The following is a 22,524-nucleotide window of genomic DNA, read 5'->3' as shown; positions in this document are numbered from 1 at the left end:
AAAAAGTTGGCTAGGAAAATTTTTGTTGAAAAGGGCTAACTAACATTGGAACATCAACTGATAATTGTGGTAGATAGTTGAGAGAATGAGTTAGGTGTGCTAGTCAACTAATGAGTGAAAAATTCCTATCAACTAATGAACTTAGATATTAAATGAATTAAAATATACTTGATCTAGTCGTACAAGAATCCTAGCACTCAAACGAAAAGATAAGCACTCAAATGAATCAATTGATGGATAAGTTGAATCAATACATTAATTTAGTCTATTTTGGCCTAAAGTTTTAATTGGTATGGGTTTTTTTCTTCTGGATTCCGGAATGTAGGTAGAGACTAAGTTGCTCACAAAGTATGTTGTAGTTATAACAACATTCCTTTCTTGACAAAAATAACTTAGGGAACTAAAATACACTTTTAAATACCAAAGTTCTAAAACTAAACATCAAGAAGAAGAAAAATCTCTCTTTTCCAACCAAACACTTGTTTTTCATGCCAAGAGAAAGAGTACCTGGTGATAAATCGCATTTCATAGAGATATATCATTCATCTTAATTCCTAACAACTTAAAGACTTTTTTTCCTTCATATTGTTAGTATAAAGGAGTGTTGTCAATCACAGATCGCAAAAAATAGCAGTTTGATCAAATTCCATTACGGAATAATGCTATAGCGCCGCTATAACGGCTATCGACAATAATTTGTACAAAATAGCATATTGCGGAACATTAGCGATTTGTTCATATTCCGCTACGCTATAGCAACACAGATATCAGGTCAATCAACCAATCAATACTGAAAAATATGGCAAGCAAGTACAAAATGCTCACAAATAATTAGGAAGTTCCAGAAAATTTTAAATTAAACCAAAAGAGAGTTTTGTCTTCAGCAAACTCTATAGAAACCACCTCCAAATTCAAATGTGGAGGCACTCATCGGCATGCAGCAAAGTATCTAGCCACAAACTTTTCCGCAGTTTAAATAGTCATCATATTCATACCTATGTATTACTAACAAACAAAGGTTCCATTTCCCTTTACTATCTCCAGCATAAATAGGAACACATCAAAATCTAGCCAGAAGCTCCCTCTTGTAATCTCTTCAATCACATTGCTTTCGGATTGTAGCGCAGATGCTGCTCATAGTAATCAATCAACTGAAATTTAAGGGAAAAAAACATCAGCTTCATGTAAAAAAAGAAAAAGAGCACAGAAACATCTTGATATAAGCCTATGAAGCCATGCAAAGTTAGAGATGGAGACTTACTAGGATCGGATGATATGTTTTGAGATGATTGTTATCGACCACAACTTCAGATCCATCAGACCTATAAAGTTTAAACCAGATTTATGTCAAGAAGCATCTTGTAAGATGATCAAATAATACAACTCATTTCGTGAAAGAGGTGCAATCAATACAAGTTTAGGTACAGAAGTGTGTAATAAAAATGAAATCTTACGCTTCCATAGAATTGAGTAAATTACTTGTATAACAAGTAAATAACGTTGCAATGTGAATTGATTGGTTTCATATATTAACAGAAGCATGATAAACTTTGACTTAAAGGATAATGATATCAAGGCATAAACATTAAAACTCATTTCGTGAGAGGTGCAATCAAAACAAGTCTAGGTACAAAACTATATGATAAAAATGAAATCTTACGCTTCCATAGAATCAAGGAAATTACTTGTATTACAAGTGAATAATGTTGCAATGTGAATTGATTGGTTTTATATATTAACAGAAGCATGGTAAACTTTGACTTAAATGATAATGATATCAAGGAATAATCATTAAAACTGAGGTCATAAACCAAATGTTCTCATTGTTGATGAAACCAAATCTCAGAGAAAATATTACCTTTTACAAGATGTGTAAAACGCTATTTATCTCTGCAAGGTTTTTATGAAAAAAAATGCAGCTGTGAAATTTCGTTCAAAGGTATATCAATTAAATTAAAGTTAAAGTTGAGTAGATTACCTTATAGCCTCAAAAGTCACCAAAACATCCTGTGTGGTGCTGGCTGCTGCAGGTGTATAGCCTACTGGCTTAATAATCTTGACAATATCGCCTGCGGGTTTAACAGATTCTGTCGCTGTATTACTACTAGCAGTCGCATTATCAGTAACGCCTGTTTGTGCTAGCTCAGCTGTATCAACCGGTGCCGAATTTGGAATTTGTGTATTACCAGGCTTATCAGCACATGAATCTATCTTGAACTTCTTAGCAAGAGATTTTCTCGGCCTGCCTCTTGGTCTTCCGGAGCCACTTTGAACTGGTTCTGTGCTAACCTCATTTCCTTCTGTGCTAACCACATTTCCTTCTGTGCTAACCACCATTGGTTGATCATTCATGCCAGTTTCTCCTGGAGGAACCATAGCTTCTTGAAACTGCATTGCGAGGTTGCCTGCACCATTTCCATTGGTAGTCGCATCTTCAGGTTTGTCAGCATCAATCCCATTAGATGTCGTAGCTTTAAGTTCACTAAGCTTAGGGTCATACTCCTTTTCCTCGTTATTTTGAGGAACCTCTTCTGGAGGATTTGCAGTCTTATTGTCATTAGCATGGTTTTCTTTAGTAAGACTGCTTCCCTCACCATTATTTTCAACTTCATCGGCAAACAGCACAGTCTGAGGAAATGCAGGAGTGTTGGGAATATAAGGAAGTTGTTCACTGAGAGAGGCAGGCGCTGAATGGTTGTTAGCAGCTGCCTGTGCATGGTTGTTGTTCGCGGTGCTAGTTTTTAAGCATCTAAGGCTGTAAGGAGTGGCGGAACGTTCCACCCTCTTCTTGACTTGAGTTTGAGGACCTGCATGCTTGCGTTTGCGCTTTTGCTGCTTTGGCTGCTTTGGTGTTTTACAGCTTCAAACCAACAAAAAAAAAACAAATATTTATAAGCAAACAAGTTAAAAAATAAAATAAAATAAAAATATCAGTCAATTTAGATTGACTTATTTGAACCTGGAATAAACACTTAATATTTATTTTTTTTGGAAAATAAACATGTATTATTTGACAAAGCTTATAGAAACAACTTATGACATATTCATGAGTTGTTTCCAGCTTATTATTATAAGCTCTCTATGACAACTTATAAAAACGGCTAATAACTTATATGAAAATAGTTTAACTTTATTTTATATTTTGTTGTAGAAATAACTTATATATAGACACGTATATGATAGGCGCTTAATTATGATGTTTGTCCAAACAGGGCCCAAGTTTATCCAGTTTCCGACAATCAAAGTCTTTGACCTATGCACGTACATAGTTCATTCATAATCATAGCAAACATAAATTGGAATGTATATTTTCTTAGGTGATACTGTTTGTAGAAATGGCTTATATATAAACGCGTATATGATATGCACTTAATTAAGATGTTTGACCAAACAGGGCCTCAGTTTATCTGGTTTCTGACAACCAAAGTCTTTGACTTATTCTTATACATAGTTCATTCACAATCATAGCAAACACAAATACAAAACATAAATTGAAATATGCATAGGTGACACTGTTTGGAAGAGCTTATGAAAGCATCTTATGATATGTATGTACATAAGTTGTTTTCCACTTATTTTTATAAAAGCTATCTAGGATTATCTATTAAAAATGTTGTATAGCTTATATGAAAACAGTTCGACTTTATTTTACTTTTTGCTATAGAAATAGCTTATGCATAAGCCCTTACACAATAAGCACTTATCTTATAAGTGCTTAATTATGTAGTTTATTCAAACATAGCCTACGTTTAACACATGATGTAAAATAAAATATGAACATTGTAGAAAAGAACAAGAGAATACCCCTTCTCAAAAGCTTCAATAATTTCAGGAACACCAACTAAATTATCTGGAGGCTCCCAAGTGTTTGCATGCTCACCCCAGCCCAACCTTCAATGATAAAACAAACAAAAAGATTAAATATCATTAAATAAAACACATTTTGCCCTGTAAAATTGCCACCAAAAAAGCAAAACAAAGTAAAAGGGGGCACTCACCATTTCACAAAGTACTCCAACTTACCCTGTAAATTTGCCACAAAAAAAAAAAAAAAAAAAAAACAGTCAGCTAAAAACAGAAATTGGACAAAAAAATTATCATATATCTTGTGTATTTAGTTCTTAGGTGACGAAAATTGATTTTGTAAAACCGATTTTACTTAAAAGTGAGTTGATATTAAAATGATTTAAGTTTCGATACATCAACGTAAATGTGAGTTGAGCAATAAATTCAAGCGTAAAATCAACGTTTTGAGTCAAAAGCTACACATTCTAACTTCAAGCTAGAATCAATTTTAGAGACATAATTGTTAGAACATAAACTAGTAAGAGAGAAGAATAAAGAAACACAAATCACAAATAATGGAACACGATTGTTTCTTTACATACTTCAGCCAAGTATGTCTACCTCTCCAACTATAAAGCAACCGTAGTGTCGTATATTAGGGTTTACAGTGTTACAAGGATATATATCATATTGCGGTTCAGATTACAACAATACTACCGCGAGGGCTATCGCCCCGCACCACTAGTCACCCCCAAAACAAACAGTTGGAGTTTAACACATGTTTGGGCCAAATGCAAGGTCAGGGACGGAGGGAGCTTCACTACACTAGTTCAGCTCCCACACCCCTTGATAACACCCAAACATGTCAAAATCAATTTTACAGTTCTTAAAATCAATTTTGCCCCATCAAAAATCAAAACCAAACATACACTAAACAAAACAAACATAAACAAAATAAAGAATTTTTTTTTACCTTGCGGTATCTCTTACGACGAATAGCTTCAATCTCATAGAAACCATCACCAAGAGAAGGAAGTCTTTCTTCAAGTTCAAGATCATCATCCCCATTTTCTTCATCAGAATTTTCCATCTGGGTATCCTCATTTTCCAACTGGGTATTCTCCTTTTCAGTAAAAAAACCATCTTTTCCACCATCACCACCACCATTTCCATGTCCACCTCCACTTCCTTCACCAACTTCAAAACCACCAGCAGGAACATCGTTTGGAGCTACCAAGGTTGTTGTCTTGTTCATCCCTTCTTCACCCTTCATTACCAGTACCAAAAAAAAAACAACAAAAAGACAAAAAAAAATCAACAGACAGACACAGTAACAACGTTAGAAAAAAAAAAAAAAAACATCATCGTATTCTCCGAGTAAGAACAAAAAAAAAACCAAAAAAAAAAAAAAAAAACTAACCAAGTGATTGTGTGTTTTGTTTTTGTTTGTGTAGTGAGTGAGAGTGAATGTGAAGCTGTAAATGAATGAAAGGAATCTATGGAAAAATCCATTGATGTGTGTTTATTTAACACTCTTTTCTTTCTTCTTTCATCAGTTTTTCTTTTCTCTCTCCTTTTTCTATTGGCTTTTCTTTTCCTTTTTTCCCACTTTTATTGCTATCTTTTTAGTACAACAAAACAAAATTTCTTATTTCGCTTTTATATGATTATGTTTTCAAAAATGTTTTTCACTTTGTTTTATCACTCAATTTAATTTGTAAGAATTGACTATATGTAAAGTTTTTTATGCATGGATAATGGATTCATGTGTAAAAAAATGGGTTAACATGTCTTTATCCTTGTAATATGGATCATTTTCAGCTTTTCCTTCTGTAAAATATTTTTATCTATTAGACCAAATAAAAACGATAATTTCTTTAAAAAAAAAAAATTGGTTTTTGTTTGGCCTACTAGGGGGTAAATCAAAACAAAAATATTTTACAGGGTGAATCAAAATAATTTTTTTTTTTTTTTGTCAGGTAGCCTAGTGGTCAGAAATTCACTTTTAAAGTGAATAAGTGGGGTGTCCGGGGTTCGAACCCCGGCCCCTGCATATAATAATGCATTGTCCCTGCCAACTGAGTTATGCTCACGGGGACATCAAAATAAAAAATTTATAGGGAAAAAACCAGAAATGATCTATATTACAAGGGGTAAAGACCTATTAACCTAAAAAAAAAAATACATTAATGATTCATACAAATTTATATATGTTATTTTGAATATTTATAAATTGAAAAGGCTCTAAAAGAAATCTTCATAAACTTCTAATTGATCAAAATTGATACTATAGCTAAGGTTATGACATAATTGATTCTATTGATAAGGTTCTGTAATAATTCCTTGAGCTTGAATTACAATTTTTAATACGATAAGAGATATGAAAAATGTGAGTTGTCAACAAAAAAAAACAATGACAAAAATGACTTACTTCTCGATATAATTCATTGTTCTCACCATGTCAAAGTTGTGATTCGATTTTGAAAATTGAGTTAGTGATTATTTGGAACCACGTTCAAAAGGCCGCACAATGCGCGATTATACCGAATCTTCAACAGAAAAGTTTATAACTTTCACGAGGACATCATCTTATGATGTGAGAATCACGCATCAAATGCATATCCAAACATACGGTTGGTAATTGAACCAAACATTGATGTTGTGACTATTTACTAAATGGAAAAGTTTTAGGTTTAACTTAAACCATCAAAACCACGAGGACTAAAAATGTAGACAAAAGCACAAAGTATTTGTACATTACGTCTCCTTGAACATAACTCAGTTGGTTTGTAAATTACGGTACGCAAGGGTTAGTGATTGAGCTCCCAATTTCTTACTTATTCACTTCAAGGGGCAAAAATTTAGCCACTAGACAACTTGACTGAAAAGAAATTTATACATTTCAAAAGTGACCTACTTCCAGACATAATACGTTCTTCTCACCATGTCAAAAGTTGTGATTTGGTTTTGAAAATTGTGTTAATGACTATTTGGAACCACGTTCAAAAGGCCGCATAATGCGCGACTATACCGAATCTTCAAAAGAAAAGTTTATAACTTTCACGAGGACATCACCTTAAGATGCGAGAATCGCGCATCAAATGCATATCCAAACACATGGTTGGTAATTGAACTAAACATTGATGTTGTGACTATTTACTAAATGGAAAAGTATTAGGTTTAACTTAAACCATCAAAACCACAAGAATTAAAAATGTAGACAAAAGCACAAAGTTTTTATACATTATGTCTCCTTGAGCATAATTCAGTTGGTTTGTACATACGGTACGAAAGGGTTGGGGTTTGAGCTCCTAATTTTTGACTTAATCACTTCAAAGGGAAAAAATTTAGCCACTTGGAAACTTGACAAAAAAAATCTTTATACATTTCAAAAGTGACCTACTTCCAGACATAATTCGTTCTTCTCACCATGTCAAAAGTTGTGATTCGGTTTTGAAAATTGTGTTAATGACTATTTGGAACCACATTCAAAAGGCCGCATAATGCGCGACTATACCGAATCTTCAAAAGAAAAGTTGATAACTTTCACGAGGACATCACCTTAAGATGCGAGAATCGCGCATCAAATGCATATCCAAACACACGGTTGGTAATTGAACCAAACATTGTGACTATTTACTAAATGGAAAAATATTAGGTTTAACTTAAACCATCAAAACACGAGGACTAAAAATGTAGACAAAAGCACAAAGTATTTATACATTTACATCTCTTTGAGCATAACTCAGTTGGTTTGTACATTACGGTACGAAAGGGTTGGGGTTTGAGCTCCTAATTTTCGACTTATTCACTTCAAAGGGAAAAGTTTTAGGCAGTAGGCAACTTGACTAAAAAAATATTTATACATTCAAAAGTAACCTACTTCGAGGCATAATTGGTTGTTTTCACCATGTCAAAATTTGTGATTCGGTTTTGAAAATTGTGTTAATGACTATTTGAAACCACGTTCAAAAGGCCGCATAATGCACGATTATACCGAATCTTACAAAGAAATGTTTATAACTTTCATGAGGACATCACCTAAAGATGTGAGAATCGCACATCAAATGCATATCCAAACACATGGTGTGTAATTGAACCAAACATTGATGTTATGACTATTTACTAAATGGAAAAGTATTAGGTTTAACTTAAACCATCAAAACCACGAGGACTAAAAATGTAGACAAAAGTACAGAGTATTTAGACATTTCGTCTCCTTGAGGATAAATTAGTTGGATTGTACATTACGGTACACAAAGGTTGGGGTTTGAGCTCCTAATTATCGACTTATTCACTTAAAAGGGAAAAATTTTAGCCACTAAGCAACCTAATTAAAAAAATTCTTTATACATTTCAAATTGAACTAAATTGATTGTTGCTTGAATCACAATTTTTAACACGGTAAGAGTTATGGAAAATGTGAGTTGTCAACAAAATTAATGACAAAAGTGAGATACTTCTTGACATAATCCATTGTTCTTACCATGTCAAAAATTGTGATTCAACTTTGGAAATTGTGTTATTGACTCTTTGGAACCACGTCCAAAAGGTCGCATAATGCGCGATTACGGTGAATCTACAAAAGATAGGCTCATAAAAGTTCACGATGACAACACCTTAGGACGTGAGAATCGGATATCAAACACATATCCAACCATACAATTAGTAATTGAACCAAACATTGATGGTGTGATTGTATACTTATTAAAAGTAGGCTTTTATATGTGTTCCGTATTTCTTAATCCTGGCATTCCGCCCTCCCAAAATTTAATCATTTAAAATTTGGTTACTCCCCCCACTTAATCACTGTCACGTCACTAGATTAGATGACGTGGTACATTGACTCAACAAAGTTTGGCATGAAGTGACAAAAATCCATTGACCATTTTTTAAACGACCCATATTTGCAGGGACTAAACACATATAAAAGCCTTAAAAGTATTAAACTTAACTTAAACAATCAAAACAATGAGGATTAAAAAAAGTAGACAAAACACAAAATAAAACATATTAAATAACAAGATAAAAATAAATTTCACCACAAAAGAAAAAAGAATAATTTTTACCCTGTGGACCTTGTGTTTGTTGAGAATGAGATTGTGTCCCAATCCAAGATTTGCAACATCAACCAGCAAATCCATGTTTGTCTTGTTCTTTCCTTCATCCTTCATTGTAATGCCAAAATAAACAAAATAAGAAGAGTAATATTAGTTAGAGAGAGATGCACAAAGTCACATTGTCAATCTATTTATTCTATTTATCTATTTTATTTATAAAAAAATTGCTAATAATATGCGAAAAAATTTCATACTATTATTTTTCTCACGTTTGTGATTTTTTTTTTTTTCATAAGCAAGAAGAAATGACAAGCATCAAGAGGAAACATTGATATCTCGATAAGGTTGGCATCCCGAAAAACCTCCATCATATGCCGTCAAACTATACTAATAAGAAACTTTACCTGGATGACCCTCTCATAATGCATAGATCCTTCTTCATATGTCTCCTGTTCATCTAGATTTTTTACGCCTGAATTCTCAACTTCATCTTTGTGCAATTGAGGATTCTCTGTTGCAACAAAAGAGTCGCCATTTTTGTGACCATCTTCATTCATTCTACCATCACCGATGGTAGAAACATAGCACAGCGTCTCCAAAGCTGTCTCCCACTTCTGCCCACCCTTCATGGCAGTGTTGAAAATAAAAAATGAAATGGTGCACCTGCTCTGAGTTGAGTTATAAATGATAACTGAAACGATGCGTCTCCTTGCATTGAGTCATGACTTTATGTAAAATTAATTACGCTATTTTAATTATTTACTTTTTGTGTCACCTTTTTATTATTTTCCTTTCATTTATTTTAAAAAAAAAAAAAATTATGAATTTTCTTCTTTTCGGGTTTTTTCTTTTTGGGTTTTCCTTCCCCGCACCGCCAATGGTTTTTCAGAATGACGCTTTATTTATTTATTTATTTATTGTGTTTATCTACATGCAAATTTTTTATTCAACGCAACTAATTACAATGTATCCTTTAAGAAAAACAATTATAAATTCAAACTTGTTTGAATGCATGAATAATAATAAAAATAAAATATAAATATAAAATTTGTGTGTGTTCTTTTCCTTTTAAAAAGATATCACATCTTTCTAATGTAATTTTTTTTATTATGCTCATTTTAATTATAAATATAATTCTTTTGGTCAACAAATCTAATTTTTATTAATATATATTTAAAAAATATGAATAAAATTAATATATATACTATATATAATATATAAAGAAAACTACCCCTTTCAGCTTTTTTGGGTTGGTTTTTTATTTCCAAAAATACCCTCAATTTTCAATACAAATAACACATTGTAACAAATAGATAAGAACAAATTTAAATATTAAAAAAAAATATCAAACCTGATATGAATATATATATGTCTGTATTTTTTTCCTTTATCATTTAAAAAATGTAACAAACTATATGAATATATTTATACTTACTTTTTTATTATTCCAATTATACCCTTAAACAACTTTTTTTTATAATAAAGATTGTTGTTGGTGTCATTCAAAATAATAATTTAGATTATACTTTTTTGTTGTATTATTGGTGCCATTAAAATAGATAATCATGGTTCGTTTGGTTTGTTATAACTTGAAAGCAACAAACATTTATATTTTTAGTTTTAATCAAAAGCAAAATTTCATAAAAAAAAATATCATTCATAGTTTTCAAACGTTATCGTTAGTCAATATAATAATATATTGATAAAAAAAATTTCCCTAAATTTATTTTATTCCTGATAATTTTCTCTGAATTTAATAATTTAATAAAAATAGAAAATAAAAAATACTCAAATTATATTTTTAAAATTGAGACAATTCATAAATTCATTAATGCTCACATGTCACGGTATTGACTAATGAAAAGATTGGGACTTATCTTTAAAAGAAATAGAAAAGATGAAATTATTATTACTAACGATGATATTGATAATCATTTTACAACTATTCTTAAGCAAGGCTTGCATTTCTGTTGTTAAAGTTATAAATTCAAACTTTTACCACACTTACATTTTATGGGTGGACAGAAGGGAATCAATGTCATTGTATGTCTGTTTTTTAGTGTGTGTTTTGTTATGTGTGTAAATTGTATAATATATATTGAAATTTAATTGGTTTAATTCAATTATATCATACTATTTTTTTTTTAAGAAGCTAAATTAGCTCATCCAAATTGGCATTGGAGAGAATCGATTATGAGACCTTGAGAAGGAGTGTATACTTTATTATTATTATTATTATTATTATTATTATATTAAATAGAAATCGTCCATTTAAGTTTGAGTGTTTTTGTTTTTCGTCCATTTTTTTTCTTCCTAAATATATGCATTTGGTCCCTACAAATATAGCTTGTTTGACTTTTGATCCTTGAAAAAAAATAAATTAAAAAAGGTCCTTGCAAAACAAAACAATCAATAACATGACTCAACAAAATATAAATTATGGAACCTCGTTAGACAACTTGCAGACAAGTTCTTGTCAAATTTACTAGCAAGGTCACAAATTGAGATACGCTTGTTTTGCTTTGACAAATTGAAAGCTTTGTTGAGGCAAAATCCTTAATTAATTTTAAAGACAATAAACTTTGATGATTAAGGAATTAATGGACTTTGATTAATTTCTTGGTATTTAACTTGTGCTCTTGAGTGTTTTTACTAAGACAGGAACAAAGTTTAAATTATACCAAGATTCAAGAAATCAAAGGACATTTGATTTTATGAACTAACTTTGAGTTCAGAAAGTTAGTTCAGAATGTTGCTCAGTGAATTGATCAGAATGTTTCAAGCAGAGTTCAGAAGGTTGGTCTTATACAAGCCAAGAAACTCAAGAACATTATAAAAAACATGCAAGTCACACGTGACATGAATAAGTATCCAGAAAAGTACAATTGCATGGATCAATCAAGCAATAGAGGTATTTACAAAGTTAATGTCAAAGAGGATATTCAATGTTCATTTTAGACTATGAACATTGAAGTACTAGGAATATTCCAATGAGAATATCATCCTAGATATTACAATCACTGCACTTCAGTTATATTTTCACTATTAGGATTGATTACACCAAATACAAGTCTTACAAATCATCCTAAGTGAAACAAATGAAACATTCTGATGGTCAGAATATTCAGCTATGCACATGCTTTATACTATGAACAATACAATAGGTGAAAAGTTAAAAAGCAAAGAAAAAGTGAAGATCTTGTCCTAATTAATCAGAGATGGACACGCATGAGATTTGGTACTGTACAATACCATGCAAATCTCCCAAAAGCATGGACCTGAAGATGCAGAACCACTATTCTCTATCCTGCACACAATCCAATGCATATTTGGAAAAAGTTTATGCAGCAACTTTCTAATGTTTGTGCAAAAGACACAACACATGAATAATGCCCAGAAAATCATGAGGCACGCATTGGATAAACCCAGAAACTCATCATACACTCATAAATGATGAACCCAACTGATTGTCATGATGAACATCAACATTCTGATGAAGAACATAACAACATTCTGATGTTCAGAATGTTCACGCAGATTTTCAAGTAAAAGTCAGTGGGGCCCAGGACACATGGCATAACACCATTGGTCACCCTCTAACGGCTACAAGAGCCCAAGAACTCTATAAATAGAAGTGAAAGGCTCAACATTACTTGCACCATTGCAAAGCATACAAGAAAACATCTGAAAAGTGTTTGAAGCTTTAGCATATGAATTGATCATCACTAAGATTTCCAACTGTATCTTTAAGTGTAAATCAATTCTCTCTTATATTGTTAAAGATAATTTCTCCCTTCATTCTTCTCTTGTCTCATTTCAATCATTCAAACTCCATACAAATTGTAATCAAAATCTCATCTAGCTTTAGGGGTACTAAAGTGTTAGTTTGAGCAAAGTTTGTAAAAGTCTAAGTGGGTAACTGAGCAAGAAGGTGCAAGTATGCTGAGGATTAGAGAATACATGTGTTGTAATTGTTCAGGTGAACAAAGATTGTAAGGTGCAAGATTTGAGAGGTTATCTCAAGCATAATAGTGGAAACTTTCACAAGATTGTGAGAAGTGGACTAGCCCACATTGGGCGAGCCACTATAAATCTTTGTGTGTTCTTTCTCTCTTCACTATACTCTTTAATTTCAGTATACACTTAATAGACAAGGTTAATTTTAAAGGGTCACAATTCAACCCCCCCCCCCCCCCCCCTCCTGACTATTTTATCTAATTCAAACTCTTGTTCGATAACGTATTTCAAAGGACCATGTTTACCCTCAGCAGGCTCTTGAAAAACTTGATGATCAACTCCTAATTTAAACTTTGGAAAACTAGAGTTTGAAGGGGGATATAAGCATGAAATGTAATCACCAAAGAACAAAGATTGAAAAGAAACAAGTTTGCAAGCGACAAAACTGTGAAAATAGGGTTCCGGCATCCACAGAAATTGAGAAAACTCTCTGAAATTTTATTGAAAGAATAAAAACTCTTCTTTGGCTACAATTGAAGTGTTTAAATACTAAGGAAATCCTAATGGGCCAAAAATCTAAAACAGAAATTATTAAAATTAGGCTGAAATAAAAATACTAAAGAAACCCTCCTACATGAGTCTCCTCCACCTATGAAGAACTCGATCACGAGTTCTCATTCTAATAGAGTTTCCCATGCATGTTGACTCCTCCAATGAACATGAGATCACCCTCATGGATCCCATTGGGTGAAATGAAAAGATGGTTTAGTTCGAAAATATAGTAGTTGCCTTTATCCCATTGAAGAGATATAGTTGCATGTTGAATACTTTCTAGATCCATCATTTTAGCCTCGACTATAATCGTGGTTCTAGATGACCAATCTGTGAGTGGTTTTGTAAAGTAACATAATCGTATGGTTGGTCGATATCTGTAGCAACACGTCGATCCAGTGGTTTCTTCGGCATCTGCGGCGGCGGTTGAAGATCTGGTGGTTTCAGTGGCGGAGATGGCACCGATGGAAAAACATAGATTGACAATGACTGTTGTTTGACGGTATTCTCTATAACCTGTATAGAATCAGGCATCAATTGAGGTACACAATCACTATGATGTCGTTGATCATTTCATGCACACTAGGAAAGTGAATCATGGCAATATTGTTTACAAAAAACATTTGCACCTGAACTCAAGTATAAGTTTATGTGCTCTTGAGAAACCAATTCAACACCATTTTTATCCACTTATATTGTTGCAGGATTTTCAACTCATGTTGTCCTTTCTTGATGAACCATTAGATTCCTCCAACAAAGACAAAAGTTCTTCTCCAATGTTACTAGGACCATCATTCCTATCAAATTTTAATATAACTTTCTTTGACTCAGTTAGTGATGGCCCAACTGCATCAGTAGATTGATCATTTCTTGGTTGATTGGATACATTTGATCATTGACGTGATTAGCTAAATATTCATCGACAACTGTTGGATGACTACAACTTTGGGTACTCGCGTCATTCTTGAGGTCAAAATCCTTCTTATCAACTGTTATAAACACCTCTGGAAGTGGTTGTTGAGGATTCAATTTCTTCAGTTTACTACAAGCTTCACCAAGACTGTTTCTCCCATGTTACTTTGAGGTTGTTAACGCCGCCACCTGTGTAGTTAGAGCATTGACGGTTGTGGTAAAATGCCTTCAAGCTCTGCTTTCGTCACCAGTTGATCTTCCATGGTTGATCACGTTATGAAAAGAACAGGAGAAACCTGCTCTGATACCACCTGATGCAGTCGGAAGCGAAGACTAGCGAGCGCTAAACCTAGATAGAAAAAGAACAAGTTTGCAAGCGACAAACTTGTGAAAATAGGGTTCTAGAATCCACAAGAAATTGAGAAAACTCTTTGAAATATTATTGAATGAATAAAAACTGCATCTTTGCCCACCAGTGAAGTGTTTAAAATACTAAGGAAACCCTAATGAGACGAAAATCCAAAACATAAAATATTAAAATTAGGTTGAAAAGGAAACCCTCCTACATAAAAAAGAACCATGCTTTTTGTGAAAATCATGGGAATTTTACAGTTTTATGATCTATGTATGAATTTTTAGCAGAAATGGAGGATATGGGTATTGAAAATGGTGAAGGTGTGCGGCTAAGATGAAAATGGAAGAAGAAAGACCGGAAGAGATTGAAAAACCCAAGGTTTTTAAATTTGAATTTTCTGTCTTCTCGTTTTTTTGGTTTTGGTTCCTTTATGAATTTCGTTTTTTTTGTTTTTGGTCCCTCTCACTATGTGACTAATCATCCACTTTGTCAAATCAGCGTCGTCAACCACTGTCATGTCATCCTTCATTTGCCATATACGCATTTTTGTAACGGATGAAGACGGAAAGGACAAAAAGCAAAACGTTTTTAACTTACCTGGTTTGTTTTAAAATAAAACAAAAAATACATGGGCAAAAACTAAAAACATGTGAACTTACATGGACGATTTAACTATTTAAGCCTATATAAAGCAAAAATTAGAGTGCAAAGACCAGCACTCTAATCAATATTATTAAAATAGAAGAGCATAAGGAATACAAATACAACTTGGAGGACTAGGTCAATATCCAATGTAACAAAGAGAAATAAGAACAATAAACAACCTCGTTAAGAACCCTATTAGGAAGACTCAAAGACATAATAAAACGATGGTGAAGGAAAAAGGAGTGTAGTGCAAGGAACACTCAATAAAATTTAAATAAAAAGGAAGCTCATTCCTATCACCAAAATAGTCATGCCTACAATGAGGAACATTTTCCAATCAAATTGAAATGCATAATTGACTAATTTATCAACCAATTGTTTCCCTCTCTATAAATGTGAAAAACTCTGAAACAAAGATTCTAATAAAATTAAAGTAATTTGACCATCTATTCTGAAGTTGCCAAAACACCTACGGATAATTTGACACATAGGTTATTTTTCTTAAAGGTGGTCGATCCTTATATGCCCAGAAAGTAAAAGTTAATGCACCCGCTAAAGGTTACCGGCTCGTAGATCATTTTTCTATAAGGCGGTCGATCTCCATATGCTTTAAAGATTGAAAATTTAAATGCTCGAATGAACTTAAAAACTTAAATCAGGTTTCATAGTTTGTACTTTAATTGGTATTTTAATCTACTATACTATATAGAAAAATTAATGTTTGTATTTTTGACAATTTTGCCCTTATTAGGGGTATTATGGTAAATTATTTATTGGAGCTGCCTTTGCATATATATGTTTTGTTGATAGAGAAAAGAAAAAAGAAAAAAAAACAGAACCAGACAGAGAGGGTCGAGGGAGAGGAGAAGAAGGAAAAGAAGGGAAGCCGATGGAGAAAGGAAAGAAGAGGAAACAGTGGGTAACCAAGAGGAATAAGGAAAATTGGAGAAGAAGGCAAGCTTGAGAGAGTTCATTCATCCACTACCACAAATCTCTCCTCACATCATTATCATCATCTTCAACTTCAATTTCCAATTTTAAGGTGGGTTTCCCTTTTCCTTTCCCTCATGCATGTAGAAATTTGATGAATTTAGAGTTAGGTTTTCATTTGGGGGAAAAGGGAATTTTAAGGTTTTATGAAATTGAGTAATAAGAATAGTGAAGTTTTTTTTTTTGTTATTCATTCAATTGTATCTACAGTATCAATTCTTGCTATATAGTGGGAATGTATAATTGGCTTATGATGAATTTTCAAGGTGATTTCTTTAGTTTTTCATGAATCTAAAATTGAAGTCTTTAGAAGCAATAAGCTGTCAATTAAGTTGTTTTGCAGAAGCTTAAGTTGGAATATGATGTATATTAAGATTTTTTAAGCTACTATGTTGCAGTTTTAGAGACCTAAAGCAATGAATATGATGTGTACCACTAAATTCATTAAGTTGAAATTGTGATTTATTTTACACAAATGAGTTTTTATTCAATTGTAAAAATAAAAACTTGATGGTAGGATATGAAACTTTACACGGGAACTCCTCAGGTCTGTTGCCGAAGTTCATGCTCTACATCAAATAGGTATTTTCTATAAAGGTTATGATTATGCAACTAGCAAAATTTATAGGGTTCTACATTCTGTGAAAACATATTTGTCATCTACATGTCTACTACTCATATTGCCGTAACAAAAATAGGCTTGACAACAAATATGTTAATTTCATATTTGGTTTATTCTTTCCTATATTTTAGCTTTTATGATGTATCATTTTTTAAAACGGTTTTTGAAGAATTAGCAATTGATAGCAGAATTGAGGTTCTTAAATGTCTAATATTTTCCAGAAATTTAACCAATTGCTCGCCTTAAAAAAAAAAGTCCCAGTATTATCTCCAACACATGGCCAATAAAGAAAGTCTTTCTATGCTATTACCTTTCTATGTCTCCCTTGTGTGAATTCAATTATGTCCTTTGATTTGGTGGATTTCATTTCTTGGTTTGTGACTATGGTTTCTATAGTTATCTTTTTTTGGTAGGTATTTCTTTTTCAGAATTTGAGGGAGGGGAGTGGAACCTCAAATCATGTGCAAAATGAGAAGGAGAAATTTGAAGAGGTAATTCTTATGGTTGCTGCATTAATAGTTATTTTCTGTTATTTTAAAGGTTTAAGAAACCGTTATAATATGATATTTATAACTTGACGTGTTCTTGACAGGAAGCATAGAGTGAATAGATCCATTAAGGTGCCTGCTATCAGCAACAAGCTTGCGGATATCCCTCCTGATTTTTAAGTTTATAGCTGCAGATCACAATTTGAGATTAATTTATGCAACTTGATATGGCAAGTTTAAGTTTTTATCCGCACAAAGCCTTTGATTATGTGTTTGAGTTTTTGCCTTGTGATCATAAATAATTATTATGTTGTGTAGTCATTAGTGTCATATTCTGAAGTTTGCATTAGGATATCTCATCTATTATTTTCCTGATTTCTTTGCATCTTTTTTTACAGGTTGTGAGACTGCCAATTCGCAAAATTAGACAACGAAGAATGAAAATTGCTGAACTAGAACAAGTTAGCTCAAGACCTGATGTTGTTGAGGTAGGAGTGTTTTATATTGCAAAATTAGTTTCAAATTGTTGGGTATCCCCTTCTTTTAAGGCCGTTATGCAAATGATATTTCATAATTTCATTTTCAGGTTTGGAAAGGATTATTAATGAAAAAAAGTGTCCATTGATGTTGTTTATTGAATCTGTCGTGTCCATTGAATACGTTACCATCTATTGCAGAAAAAGGATTACTGAAAGTTTGGGTCAAAGCTATATTTTGGAGAGTTGAGTAGAGAAATTGAAGTTTTGCAGAAGGCAGAAACTATGAGCTGGAGATAAGCTTAATCTGATTCAGAAGGTTATAGTAAGTTCTCTATTAAACTTGAATTTGATTAGATAGAGAAGGATTTGTTAGTTGGTTATGGTGTAATTTTAAGAAATGTTGGTTAAAATTTGTATAGACCTACTGTCAGAAAAACGGTCATAAATACTTGTGCTGGCATCATTTTTGAGTGAAAATTGAACCATTGGAAAATAGACAAAATTTAACACGAAATAGGCTCTGGAAGAACTTAATTTTGTTATTCTATGACTGAGAAAATTGAGTTAGAAGTTTGAACTTCCGAAGTAAAAATCTGAACTGTTGTTGTTGGAATGTTCTGTCATATCTCTCTGTTCATGCACCAGTTTGAAATGTGACTTATACCATTAGAAAGAAGACAGAAATTAACTTGAAATAGGCTTTGGAATTGCTTAATTCAATTATGTTATGATGGAGAAAACTGAGTTACAAGTTTCAGTTGTTGAATAAAAAATCTGCTCTAATGTGGTTGGAATGTTCATGTTAAAATATTCGGTTCACCGCCTGGATTGAAATTACAAGGACTGAAGCATATGTCTGAAGCTATGGTTTTAAGAGCAAGAGAGGAGAAGAGGGCTGAAGGGATAGCAATGGCAACAGCTTTGAATTGGAGCATAATCTATTGAGAGTGTTTAGAGTAAGTCATGGTGAGTTCATAGCTCTTTCGTTTTTTGTTGTTGGTTGGTGATTTTGATGTTTTAATTTCGTGATTTTAGGGTTTTTGCATGTTTCTGTTACATCTGATTTCAATATTCAATGAGAAAAAAAAAAAAGATACATTTAGATTTGATATTAAATGTAAATGTACCAACTGCACCCGAAATTTTACTTCAGTATTACAATCTACACAATGTAAATGTACCTGTAGCTTGGCTTTTACATTTATGCAGAATATTAATAATGTATGTGATTTCAAACCATGCCCTTATTGATAGCTATAAACGACTTGGCTCTGTTGTGAATTAACTTTTCCAGATTTCTTATGGTTTTTAAATGAAGATACTAACAACACCAAAAAATGTAAGACTAAGTGATTATTGCTATAATTCATATCATCTTATTGTATATTCTTTTCAATGTATATTCATTATGGTGCCTATGAATTGATTACAGGGAAATAATGATGATGATGCATGGTTTGTTGAAATTTCTTTTATGGCTCGTGTTTTTTCCTACATAATCATATTATTATTTTATGAAAACTTTGTTTCCTATGTTACATTTTTTTTTTATATCTATGTGACTTTTACCTTTTTCATTTTGAAGGACTTTTCATGACTGTGATTTTTATGATATTGAAATTGCCTTGGAGCTGATTATGGCGAAATTCACAATGTCGTTGAAGCGCAAGAAGTAACTGAAACCAAAGCATTATAAAGAGAGGCCACAGTTAGTATGACCAGCTATGCGAGTTCAGATGCAGCTGTTCCACTTGCAACCATGGGACAATTTTCAATGTGAGTTAGGCGGCTGAAAGCTATATATTATGTGCATAAAAGGCATTTTCTGTCAAATTTGAGGGAAAATTTAACACTGAAAATCTGAAAAATAAAAGACTTCATGCTTAAAAATATATAGTATTGTGTGTACAGTAGGTAGATAGATATACACGTATATATTTAGGTAGGAATGCTATTGCAGAAAAATGCCATTGAACAGAGTTTGAAATTCAGTGGTTATGTATTTTGCAGGTAACAGTGCAGTGCCTTACACCAAGAAAAAAACCCAGGTTTGTATCGAAGGGTGATCCTTTATATAATAATTATAATGTCTATTATAATAGTGATCTCTTGCAAATTTTCAGGGATCAAGAATCAAGGGAAACAAATCTCATTTAAAGGCTATGAGTGAAAATAATCACGAAATTACTGTCAAGTCAGATAGGTCTGATTGTTCATGTGTACAGAGTGTTGAATCTTTGGTGATGTGGACTCTACCTTATGACCTGAAGAAGTTGAAACCATGGTAAAACTGCAAAGGTGATATTTATGAGTTTAAATGTGGTTGTAAAATGTCTTGCTTTGGCTATCTCATCCTTCATTTTCCTGATTTCCTTACATCATTTTTGCAGGCTGCGAGATTATATGAGTGGGTTGTGTTATGAGGGCTACTTACATATCCAGGTCAGCTTCTATTATTTTTTGGTTTATTTCGTTGCATTTTGTTTCTTTGTAGATGATCTTATGTGTGCCTCTTTAATGATTTTAATGGTGTTTTTTTACAATACTATATAACTTCATTTTACCAGCTCATTCTGTTTACAATATGTTGGTTCTTTTGTTTAGAGTCAAGCACAAGATTCATTGTTTTGTTCCATAAAAATAGTATTCTTTTATTGTTGTGTGCAGAATATCCAATTTTTGTATATTTTCACATTACACACTCATCTGTCTATGCTCTGTGTTTCCACCATCTCAGCTTATTTTATTTTTTTCAGCACATCATGGAAGAAGAACATGAGCACATTAGTAAAAGAATTCTCTGGCGGCCAAAAATGGTATCACCGATGGAGCTAGATGAACTAAGAGCAATTTTCCTTTAGAATTTTGACATTCATGGTGAGGCCCAGCGAAAACTGTACTTACTTTGTTGTAGTTCCAAAGGCATCTTATTGTTCTCATCTATTTTTTATGGTGTTTCTTATTTCTAATTAAATTTTAACGGAACCACATGCAAGCCGAGGATGGTGCTAAAGAAGAGATGCATAAGTCTGTCGAAAAAGAAGAAAACAAAACTGCTGAAGATGCACAACAACCGCCCCTTCTTCAATCTGAAAATGAAAGTGTTTTGCAAAGAGATAGGACTTCAAAGCAAAATGATAGGAGCAATGCCACAGGATATCTAGCAATTGTACCGACGAGAAAACAAGGAGCCTTTGATTTTCTGAGGAAGCTGTTTTTAAGAAGAAAGAAAGGGAGGAGTATAGGAATAAGATAGTAACAAAAACATGATTGAGAATGGAAATAAAGTTAAGCTCGGCAGCTAATATTCTTTCTATCATGTTGCTATTACATCGTGTATAATACCATCTAACGAATATATCCAAGACTTATTTTTTGAAAATCATAGCCTCTTATTATGTCTGTATAGGTACCTATAGCAGATAAAGATACCTTGCATGACAGGCAAGAAAATTGTTTAAAGGATGGGAACCATTGTAACGAAGTTAATAAATGGATTTGGCTCATATTTAAAATTCATTGCCCCACTTATATTTTTTTTTGAAGTTATAGAACTCAAATGAGTTATAATGGTGAGATGATCAGCATAATCAACTCTTATTGGATTCAAACATGACGATCCACATACTCTCCCTCATTCTCAAAGAAACCCAATCACATCCCTACTTAAATACACTTTGATTTGATCCAAGGACAGGTATTCCAAAACACATATTTGTCTAACTTATGAAAACTCCACATCTTATGAACAATAATTCCAAACTCATAGCCATGATTCTGGAAAATTTGAAGCATTTGATTTCAAAATACTTATTCATTATAGAATAATTTTAACTTCCTTGGTATTACACCAACATAAATTGTCATCCACAACTACATCATTACCCAGTAACAGTGGAAAAGAGATTGAAAATAGATAAAGGTTGGGTCATTTGGTTGAGGGCTGCTGCTGGTCTGTAATTGCAGCACCTGTTTTCTGCTACTGGGTGTTTTGTTTTGGCTGATGCGCTGCATCAGTAAGGCCTGCAGCGTTTTTTTGCTTCTGCTGGGCTGGTGTTACTTGGGTGCTTCTGCTGGGCTGATTACAGTCACATAATTCTCACAATACGTGTATTTATGAAGGACAACAATTTACCAAAATTTGCACATTTCTCCTTCACAATTAAATTTTTGAAAAATACATTATTCAACCCGTGCGAAGCATGTGACCTTCGTTCTCAAATTTATGAAGAACGACAATATTCCGTAATTTGAACATCTTTCCTTTAGAGCAAATTTTTAAAAAAATACGTAATTCAACCCGTGCGAAGCACGGGTTTGTAACTAGTTTTTTTAAAATAATTCTCTACTCATGGACTTACATTTAAACTTTGAGAAGGTATTCTTGATTTATAGTTTGCTTTCACAAGAGAAATAGTAAAAATGTAGGTTTGTAGCCAATCCTATTGTAGGACTTGATCTTTGTGGAAAATTGTGTGGAACTAAGTCCCGTTATATATAAATCACCTTGTGAGATGAGTGTCCAAATTCTTGAGAACTTATAACTTAGGAAGTATAAGATTCCAACTTAAAAAACTTAGGTTGTCAAAGACTAGGAGCGACGATTTTTTGTTTTCTTTAGTTTGTTTTTTTTTTTGGTTTGTCGGCTTAGGTTATGTTCTCCAAAAAATTGATAAGA

General features: G+C 32.7%; 3 protein-coding genes across 9 annotated transcripts; 1 reads left to right on the top strand and 2 right to left on the bottom strand.

Moving 5' to 3' along the window:
• Positions 1–767: 767 nt before the first annotated feature.
• Positions 768–5,385, bottom strand: LOC112417529 (chromo domain-containing protein LHP1). 2 transcript variants are annotated; one of them, XR_003008107.2, is made up of 8 exons: positions 5,207–5,385; positions 4,760–5,053; positions 3,999–4,024; positions 3,805–3,891; positions 1,979–2,860; positions 1,859–1,890; positions 1,262–1,322; positions 1,095–1,151 (listed from the first exon to the last, which is right to left on the bottom strand). XR_003008107.2 is itself a non-coding variant. In XM_024773727.1 (7 exons), exons 2-7 carry the CDS (start codon positions 5,039–5,041, stop codon positions 1,101–1,103), a joined length of 1,389 nt encoding a protein of 462 aa, XP_024629495.1. In that variant the 5' UTR covers positions 5,042–5,053; positions 5,207–5,385; the 3' UTR covers positions 768–1,100. The 2 variants fall into 2 exon arrangements, 1 of the variants encoding a protein (XP_024629495.1); XM_024773727.1 differs by lacking the exon at positions 1,859–1,890 and having other exon boundaries at positions 768–1,151.
• Positions 5,386–8,308: 2,923 nt separating this feature from the next.
• LOC120577397 (uncharacterized) lies at positions 8,309–9,526 on the bottom strand. The gene is made up of 3 exons (XM_039828705.1): positions 9,251–9,526; positions 8,856–8,954; positions 8,309–8,365 (listed from the first exon to the last, which is right to left on the bottom strand). Exons 1-3 carry the CDS (start codon positions 9,473–9,475, stop codon positions 8,309–8,311), a joined length of 381 nt encoding a protein of 126 aa, XP_039684639.1. The 5' UTR covers positions 9,476–9,526.
• Positions 9,527–16,082: 6,556 nt separating this feature from the next.
• Positions 16,083–21,365, top strand: LOC25500229 (uncharacterized). Of its 6 annotated transcripts, XR_005643549.1 has the most exons (10): positions 16,083–16,309; positions 16,775–16,839; positions 17,276–17,370; positions 17,766–17,855; positions 18,045–18,812; positions 19,432–19,622; positions 19,857–19,894; positions 19,970–20,130; positions 20,237–20,288; positions 20,603–20,645. XR_005643549.1 is itself a non-coding variant. In XM_039828946.1 (9 exons), the coding sequence occupies exons 4-8, from the start codon at positions 19,571–19,573 to the stop codon at positions 20,705–20,707; spliced, it is 408 nt and encodes a 135-aa protein (XP_039684880.1). In that variant the 5' UTR covers positions 16,083–16,309; positions 17,766–17,855; positions 18,045–18,812; positions 19,432–19,570; the 3' UTR covers positions 20,708–20,723; positions 20,843–21,365. The 6 variants fall into 6 exon arrangements, 2 of the variants coding, with proteins under 2 accessions (XP_039684880.1, XP_024629058.1); XR_005643550.1 differs by lacking the exon at positions 16,775–16,839 and having other exon boundaries at positions 17,293–17,370; XR_005643548.1 differs by lacking the exon at positions 16,775–16,839.
• Positions 21,366–22,524: the final 1,159 nt, after the last annotated feature.

This window comes from Medicago truncatula, chromosome 8, assembly GCF_003473485.1.
Source record: "Medicago truncatula cultivar Jemalong A17 chromosome 8, MtrunA17r5.0-ANR, whole genome shotgun sequence".
Lineage (NCBI taxonomy): Eukaryota > Viridiplantae > Streptophyta > Magnoliopsida > Fabales > Fabaceae > Medicago > Medicago truncatula.
The sequence above is the reverse complement of the archived record's forward strand: the minus strand, read 5'-3'. Positions and strand labels throughout refer to the sequence as shown.

Bases quoted from the DNA above. Each gene is read 5' to 3' on its own strand.
- LOC112417529 (XM_024773727.1), bottom strand. From the start codon at position 5,041: ATGAACAAGACAACAACCTTGGTAGCTCCAAACGATGTTCCTGCTGGT. The intron at 1,323-1,978 runs GTAATCTACTCA...TAAACTTTATAG, and splicing joins GTGACTTTTGAGGCTATAAG to GTCTGATGGATCTGAAGTTG. The intron at 1,152-1,261 runs GTAAGTCTCCAT...CTTAAATTTCAG, and splicing joins AAACATATCATCCGATCCTA to TTGATTGATTACTATGAGCA.
- LOC120577397 (XM_039828705.1), bottom strand. From the start codon at position 9,475: ATGAAGGGTGGGCAGAAGTGGGAGACAGCTTTGGAGACGCTGTGCTAT. The intron at 8,955-9,250 runs GTAAAGTTTCTT...ATTACAATGAAG, and splicing joins ATTATGAGAGGGTCATCCAG to GATGAAGGAAAGAACAAGAC. The intron at 8,366-8,855 runs GTAAAAATTATT...TATCTTTTGTAG, and splicing joins ACAAACACAAGGTCCACAGG to ATTCACCGTAATCGCGCATT.
- LOC25500229 (XM_039828946.1), top strand. From the start codon at position 19,571: ATGCGAGTTCAGATGCAGCTGTTCCACTTGCAACCATGGGACAATTTT. The intron at 20,131-20,236 runs GTAAAACTGCAA...TCATTTTTGCAG, and splicing joins CTGAAGAAGTTGAAACCATG to GCTGCGAGATTATATGAGTG. The intron at 20,289-20,602 runs GTCAGCTTCTAT...TATTTTTTTCAG, and splicing joins AGGGCTACTTACATATCCAG to CACATCATGGAAGAAGAACA.